The sequence below is a fragment of the Chinchilla lanigera genome, unplaced genomic scaffold (genome assembly GCF_000276665.1).
Source record: "Chinchilla lanigera isolate Chin_1 unplaced genomic scaffold, ChiLan1.0 scaffold00031, whole genome shotgun sequence".
Taxonomy (NCBI): Eukaryota; Metazoa; Chordata; class Mammalia; order Rodentia; family Chinchillidae; genus Chinchilla; species Chinchilla lanigera.
This window is the reverse complement of record NW_004955432.1, coordinates 17,983,332-17,991,775: the sequence shown is the minus strand read 5'-3', so window position 1 is coordinate 17,991,775 and position 8,444 is coordinate 17,983,332. Positions and strand designations below refer to the sequence as shown.

Below are 8,444 nucleotides of genomic sequence, written 5' to 3'. Positions count from 1 at the left end.
ATGGATGGATGGATGGATGGATGGATGGATGGATGAAAGGATGGATTAATGGATGGATGGATGGATGGATGGATGGATGGATGAAAGGATGGATGGATGGATGTACGGATGAATGGATGGATGAATGGATGGATGAATAGATGGATGAATGGATGAAAGGTAATAATTTCAGAATGTTATTGTGAGAGCTGACTGAGCTGATATGTACAAAATCTATAGTGTAGAACCTGACCAAATATGGGTGTTCAGTAACTGTTCATTGAAGGAGTGTTCTCAGGATTATAAATTCCATATTCTATTGTAGAGGAATGTAAAGGAACTTCACACAGAGAAGTGAAATCCTGATGACACCATTTCACACAGCTGACTTGCAAAAGGCCGTTTGCTTCTAAGCTACCCATGAACAGTAAATACAAAAGAAAAAAAAAAAGCCTAGAACAATGTATCTTAAATTTTTATATGCATACAATCTCCTGGGGATTTTTAAGTGCAAATTACAGCTCCATGGGTGACATCTAAGAGGCTGCTTTCCCTCTTGGCAAATCCAAGTGGCATGTATGCTTTTATGCACAGAGAGTGTACTTAGCCAAGTCCTAGCGTACGTGAATGTGTGACAGCATAAGGAATACAGTACCTGTCTCAAAATATAGTACTTGCTCCTATATCTAAACCATCATCCTGCCTCTGGCACAACAACTTAAAATCTATACATTCATTTATTCATTCAACAACCAAGAAAAGGTTAGTACATATTATGTGTCAGGTGCTGTTCTAGGTTCTAAGTATAAAGTAATGAGACAAATGAGGATTGGGCCTTCATTGCATCCAATGATAGACTGAGACAATAAATGCATAAACAATTTATCAAAATAGGTTCCAGTGGTAATTCAAACTCTAACCCAAATAAGTCCATTTTTATGAGCACGTGCAAAGCCTAAGAAGTCTCCTCTAGGTAGGAGAAAGTTGAACTGAGACTGAAATGCTGAGAATCAGACCACTGTGTGAAGATCTAAAACGCTGAGAGAAAATGAACAGGAGGTACAAAACTCTAGAGGCAACAATACGCTTTTCCTGGAGGAAAAGGGGGAAAGCTACTGTGACTAGAATTTAATGCTTTTGTGTGAATATAAGATATTGCTGGCCAGGAGATCAAAGAAGCAGAGAGATAAGTTCACACCTTGCAAAGTGGAGGCGAGTGCAGAAATCACTCCCAAATCGTCAGGAAGTCTCTACACGCGCTTCTGAGATGGTCTTAACACCCCCACAGAGGAGTAAAGAACGCTGTCTGGGTGGAGTGCGCCTGCCGGAAAATACATCTGTCTGCACAGAGCAGGGTGACTGCACAAGTGCTACAGTGAGGCATGGGACACAAAATTGGAAAAAAAAAAAAGACTAATCTGAAAGGCAAGAAAGGTCAAAACTGCACCTACATTTGTTTTTCCCTACAACAAACAGAAATACATCACGCATGACATGCACGCTAATCTAATAGCAGACTTGTTACAAACTCCATTACTGTAGAATTAATTACATGTTTTTTCCTGAGTAGAAATGATGATTAGGTAACTTTCAGAAAAAATATAAAGTCTTAACTGCTCTTCACTGTGGACTGCAGTCCCAAGATTTACTGACTTTTCGCAGAATATTGTAGACAGAAATGAGTGAAACTGGTAAAATAAGAAGATAGCAATGAAGGAAGTGAAATATATGCAAGCCACTCACTTTGCATTAATGAAAAAACTGAGTTAAAAATGAGTCACTATTACTATATAAATTATAAAATATTAAATAGCATATATAATAAAGGTTTTTGTACTCTGCTTACCTATTTATGTATCTTCCCGTCACACTGTTTTATTGGGATATATGTCAAACACCAAAGTCAACAAAGGGAGAATTCAAGGGATCAGAATAACTAAGAACACTGAATGTTATACTCTTTCGCGGGGGCAAAGAGGGGGACCGGGAATCAAACTCAAGACCTTGCGCTTGCCAGGCAAATGCTTTGCCCCTGAGCTATATCCCCAGCCCAGGAAGTTATACTCTTGATCCGATTTTAATTTTAATGAGCTTTTCTGCCTTTACTAGTGAGGAAGTCTGAGGATTTAAGGCCTTGCAACTAGTGGCTATTCACGTGTAAGTGCGTTTCTGTTGACTTTTGATTTTTGTCTGATGATGGAAGGCCCTACAAGCTGGTAGCTACTAACAGGTTAGAGCATTTCCAATTGACTTCTGACTTTCTGTCTCCACATATATGATTAAGGAGGTGTACATTAAAATGCTGCTGCAACCCTTCACCAGGGGGAAACAGCTAGGAGTTGTCTGTTAGTTGCAAAGAATACCATTGTGAGTAACTCTTTCTTGCCACAGCTCCTGCCAGGCTCATAATTTTAATATACTCATTCAGAATTATGTTTATATTCTGTGGCAAAATAGCAAGATAATTTTTGCTTGTTTGTCGTGTGATTCCATTCCGTTTACCTCCTTAGCATTCTTTTTTAACCATTAAGCCCATTAACCAGTGAAGTTCAGACTTCTTACCAGGGCTTTACTCCTTCATTCATCTCTGTAGCGCTTTTGGTAATCTTTGGCATTTATTATCAGGCACATTTTCTTTTTTCGTAGACCTTTCATATATCGCATTTCATTCTTTGACAAACACTAAAGGAGTGTCCAAGTTTTGTCCGTTTCCAGAATGTTAGGGCAAAGAGAGAGTGATCAAAGCCAGGTTATTTGAGTTCTTGTAAGTGTGAGACATCAGATCTTCTCCTGAAGAGCTAGAGGACACTGCTGGAGATTGCTGGGCAGTGGACTGACCCACCTTCTATCCATAACTTACCTTCTCTTTTTGGCTCCCTCTCCCCATTTCACCGCGTTAAGCAGGGGCTCCTTAACGCTATCGGATCATGTGCATTCCCGGCTGCATCGAGTTAAAAAAACCAAAGCTGTTTTATGAGGGAGAAAGGTGGTTAATGGTACACAAATGCCTTCTATGGGAGACGCAAGAGTACGGAGTTAATGCATGGAAACCTGACACATGCATGGAGAGGGTCACTATTTTTTCATCAATCATGTCTCATCATCAATAAAGAACTAAAGAGGAGGACACATTTCACTGTTGCAACTTAATAAGTGGAAAAGATACTTCACTGGCCAGTATTTCGAGTACAAAAATACTTTCTGTAATGTGCTTGGCCTATGCATCTATGATTCTAATAATAAAAGAAGGCTCTTTCATTCGGGGACACGGCACACACCCGTGGGCACGTAAATGCTTGTTCCCGGTGCGCTTGTAACATCTGGCTATGTAAGGCAATGCTTTTGCCTTTGTTTTCAGTTAAAAACAAAGTTGAGCTGAAAACAAAGGCAGAGTGAGCGGGTTCACCTGGGTACCGGTGTGGCATCAATAGCTCATTTTACGTAGCTCTAACCGTGAGACGTGACTGGTGATCGCGTTTCTTCCAGGGGAGGAGGTGGAGAGACAGCTGTGCAGAGATGCCATCCTGCCCATTCCTGTGGCCTGTGATGTCCCGTGCCCGAAGGACTGTGTGCTCACTGCGTGGTCCCCCTGGTCCTCCTGCTCTCACACGTGCTCAGGAAAAACTACGGAAGGCAAGCAGACGCGAGTGCGGTCCATCTTGGCCTACGCGGGTGAAGGTGAGGCCACAAGCTTCCGAAAGGACTTACGTTCCTTGAGAAAGCTGAACACGTTTACTGTGTGTAGCCCAGCTAAGGTGGTGATACATAAAAATTAACCAACAGAAACCTAGGAATTTCAGAATGCTTAATAGATTGATATAGCATAATATATTGATGAAATACGTGGACATGTTGATGATTCTGTTCCTCAGAGTGCAGTCTTGAAAATGATCATTAACAAAGGAGGAAAGACTTTTAAAAGTGAACTCACTTTACTTTTTTCCATTCCAGTAAGTCCAAAGGGTTAAACTTGTACAAAAGTCCAAGAATGATTCCTCAAACTCCACATTTCATTTTTTTGTCTATTTCAGCAGTTTTATCCTTTGAAACTTCCTTCTGCTGTCTCAAAAAATCATCTTATATGTCCAACAAGAAAGTTCATTTTAGGGGCTGGGGATTTAGCTCAGCGGCAAAAGTGCCTGCCTGGCAAGCGCAAGGTCGTGAGTTCGGTTCCCGGTACCGGAGAAAAAAACCAAAAAAAAAAAAAGAAAGTTCATTTTAAATCAACACCAGCATGGCTGTTGCTTGAGTGAAAATTGCATGCATTTTCTCCCCTTTGGATTTCCGAACAGAGGCTCTGAGATCCAGATGTTTCATATGTAGCTTGTGTTCATTTTTGAAGCATATTGCTCTAAAATATCTTCACCTTATGAATGAAAAATGCCTGTTTATCACATAGTCATACCTCCTTTGCAAGCTTTGTTGTCAGAAATTTAAGGCTTTTGGTAATTGTCTCTTAAACTGATAGCCAAATGCTAATTTGGCCTCCAAGTGATTTGGTGCTATAATGTCATTCTTACTTGTGTCTTTCTGGAAAATAAAACAGGAGTAAGGAAAACATATAAGTAAATCAAATTCTTTCACATGAAGGCATGTTCTTTCTTAAGAGGATAGGTATACCATTTAAATATCATGAAGTCACCTTTGCCTGTATACATATTTAGACTTTATAAATAGTGATTTCTAGATGTAGTAAACATGCATTTCTACATAATTCCAGGAAATAATCAATTTTGAGAGAATTTTGTATGGCCAGTAACTTTTCTATTTTTCTATTTATGAAGTGTTTTTAGTAATACCTACCTGATAGTATTCTTTTTAATCAAACTTTCTTTGTAATAACTGTGGAAACATATTAATACCTTAGCCTTAACGTATAGTATTTACAATAACATGAAGAGAAAATTTTATATATAAAAATCAGCAGATGAGCCAGGCATGGTGGTGCACACCTGTAATCCCAGCACTTGGGAGGCTGAGGCAGGAGGATCATTGTGAGTCTGAGGCCAGCCTGGACCGCACCATGAGTTCAAGGCCAGTCTGAACTACATGGTGAGGCCCTGTCTCCAAAAAACAAAGAAATCAAAAAATTAGCATCTGAGAAAGTACAGAATTTTCTTTGTAGAGGCTGAAAATGGTTTTCTGTTACCTTAATGTAAGCTTAACTGTTTGTTACAAAAGGTATCATCTATTGAAAAGTATAAACTTTCACGGAGAAAATGATATTTCTTGTGCTGTCAAACAGTAACTCTAACCTCGTATAGATTATATTCAGACTTCAAATTCTATCAGCTCAGATTATGTCTTGCGCTTCATTAAAATTAGATCTGTGGTCATGCTGCTTTCCATAAATCTATTATACTCTGCAGACACTCTCTATGTGACTCGTAACGAGTGACTTTTCACCCCAAGTCACATGGCAGAGATTTTGCCATGCTTGCAAAAACTCACCCGTTCATTATTTCTTCAGACAAGATGCTTCACACTGAAAGGTCAGGAAATCTTTTAAAGGCAGAAATTTATGATTGCTCTTTGTTATGTATAATCCACTTAATTTGAAAGGGTGTGACTTTCAATAATTTTTAATTAAGTCTAGTAACATCATAAGCAAATTGTGCTAAAAATTATAGCTGTTTATATAATAAATCATAAGGGCATGAAATCAAAACCTACCTTTAAATAGAAAAGACGTGGGAAGCTATCCATAGGGAAAGGGTTGCTATTGGTCTATGTTATTAATACCCTTAAAAACTTATATAATCATCTGAATGTTTAATGAAGAGTTTCTCTTTCAAAGTATAGTTAATACCTATCACTTGCTAAATAATGAAATACATCTTCTTTGCTTAAAGTATATCTTTCATAACTATGTTCTATTTTAAAAATGATTTAGGAAGTATATCTGCAAGAAATTTTAAAATGTTTCTATGACATTAGAGAATATCTCATAATTCTTTACAAAAGAAAGTCCTATTATTTCTCAAAAATTAATGTTTGTATGTGTTGTAATTGTTTTCTTTTTTTTTTTTTTTTTTTTTTGGTTTTTCTCCGGTACCGGGAACTGAACTCACGACCTTGCGCTTGCCAGGCAGGCGCTTTTGCCGTTGAGCTAAATCCCCAGCCCCCTGTAATTGTTTTCTATAGAGCATAAAACTACTGTGCTGACTTTAAAGAAATATACTACAGTGCCACAGTAGGAAAGTGACAGTGGAGTATTTAGACCTGAAATTATACAATTTTCTGGTGAAATAATTCATAGCATAAGTCCATGCGCAAAGCATATAATACAAAGGCTGCAAACTACTTTGTCCATCTTGGTCAGAAAACCAAGATTAAGCTTACAGTACAGATTATACAATTTTATGTAATTAGTACTAGAAGATTAAGTTGTGTGGTCTTAACAAATAGCACAGGGGTTCACAACTTCAAAAAACTAAAAGTTTCTTTCTTCTTCAAGGGAATTTAGCTACAGGTTTGCCCACTTAAGGGCAGTCTGTCCTCTGGGAAATGTCCCCATGTTTTACCACCATATGAAAACCTGCATATACAAACCCTATGCCAGAGGAAAAAGACGCTCACAGAATCTATGATGAATCAGCAGCAGTTAAACTCTTCACTTAAAAGTGAATTTTGTGATTTATCACACTTTATGCTAAAACAAATCATAACCGTGCTTAACTTCAAGGGAGATGCAAAGAATATAATCTTGCTCATGCTAGACAAAGAAGAATACTGATTACTGATTTTATCCCAATTTGTTCAATCTTCTTATGTACGTGTGACACATGTATCTGTATATATCTATGCATATATGTGCATATTGAGTGTGTTCATCTGCAGAACAGTACCTTGATTATAAGAAATACACTAACATATTTAAACTAATATATTTAAGTTATTGGGTACCATTTCATCAACTTCTATTTTAAAGAGAAAAAAATAACAATGACAAAAAAAATAAAAACAATAAAAATGATACAGGATTTTAAAACAAGATGACAGGAATTAACAATGGTTGTTATATTACATATTGTTATCATCAACTGCTAAATGGTCCAGGCAAAAAATTATTGACATTATAATCTTAATCTTATTATAATTCTGAGGTTTGTTCAAAACTAAAGTAAACAAAAATAATAATAGAGTAAAAATAACTTCTTATATAATTGCTTTCCAAACAAAGTTGAATACAATTATGTATTCTAATATCAGTAATACACAAAAATTGTCATAAAATGATTCTTACTGAAGTAGCATTTGGAAACTAAATCACAAGTGGTAACCACTAGAGATAGTTAATATACTGAAAAAGGTAAGAATAATTATTTTCACATTAAAACAAAAGCATTTATGTTGGCGTGTATTGGTGTGTGTGTGTGTGTATGTGTGTGTATCTTCCTACTTCTGATTAAATAAGATTGATAATTTACTTTTTCAACATAATTCTTTTTATTATATAAACTGAACTGCAGGATTTTTCCCAAAAGCTACTTTAAAGTTACAATGGGAAATTCTGAAGGAAAGTAGCCTTTAATTTTTGTTTTCTTTTTAAAGAGAAAAAAACAAGAAAACCAATGAAAGTAGACTTTTACTAATTAAATCTGGCCTCTATTTAATATACATAGTAGTATGTTAAGTATAAACAAATAATTAAAATTAATGTTAGCTTTTAGGCTGCTTAATTTTCTGAACCCCTGTGCAGATCTTCAAAAACTTCATTTAAAAATGAAAAAAATGACTTTCGAAACATTTTTCACTGAGCATAACAAACTGTTATTTCTCACTATGTAGTTAATTATCCTTATAGAACAAAAAATGACAAAGTACTTACTTTTGCAAAGTTCAGAATGACCTGATCTAACTTCATGAAATACCAGGGTGCCTTGACACTTCCTTTATATATGCCGAGAATAGATGAAGATTGAAATGGAATTATGCCACATTTTTCTCAAATAATTGGTAGTGTTCAAAAATGACGTTTTACAATGCAAAGCGTGGAAGGAAATAATATTTCTATTTAACCTATTCAATTTTTACAGTTAATCTTAATCCTAAAATACAGGGAACATGAATATCTCCTAGAGGAATTTTAAGAACCTTAAATATGAAGGCACAATATGAATAATATGAATACAGACATGCATTATTTTATTTTCTGAGTAAATACTAGCACTTCCCCATCCTTCCACTGCTGACTTTGAAAAGAAAATTGTGCTTCAGTGTGTCCCCAAGGGCCTCCACGCAAGACTTCCTTGGCTGCACTTGGGAGGTCTTCTGCCTCTTTCCTCAAGGAGAGAGGGAAAAGCCGGATTTGTTGCACAGCAGCACAGCGGACCCTCCTGGGTAGCAAGCTGGTGCTACGTATGAGTCAGTTCTCCCCAAGCGGGCACTTTCAACACTTTCAACACCTTCCACCCACCGGGAGTCTCCTACCCAAGGGATTTGGTCTGCAAGAGCAGACGGAT

The 8,444-nt window shown here is 36.9% G+C and overlaps 1 protein-coding gene across 1 annotated transcript in view; it reads left to right on the top strand.

Annotated features, from left to right (window-relative positions):
- Thsd7a (thrombospondin, type I, domain containing 7A) overlaps positions 1-8,444 on the top strand; it is a gene marked incomplete at its 5' end in the record, with an annotated part of 215,631 nt that overhangs the window by 120,128 nt on the left and 87,059 nt on the right. The window contains 1 exon segment of the mRNA XM_005388151.2: positions 3,466-3,657. Coding sequence (XP_005388208.2) covers positions 3,466-3,657 — 192 coding nt within the window.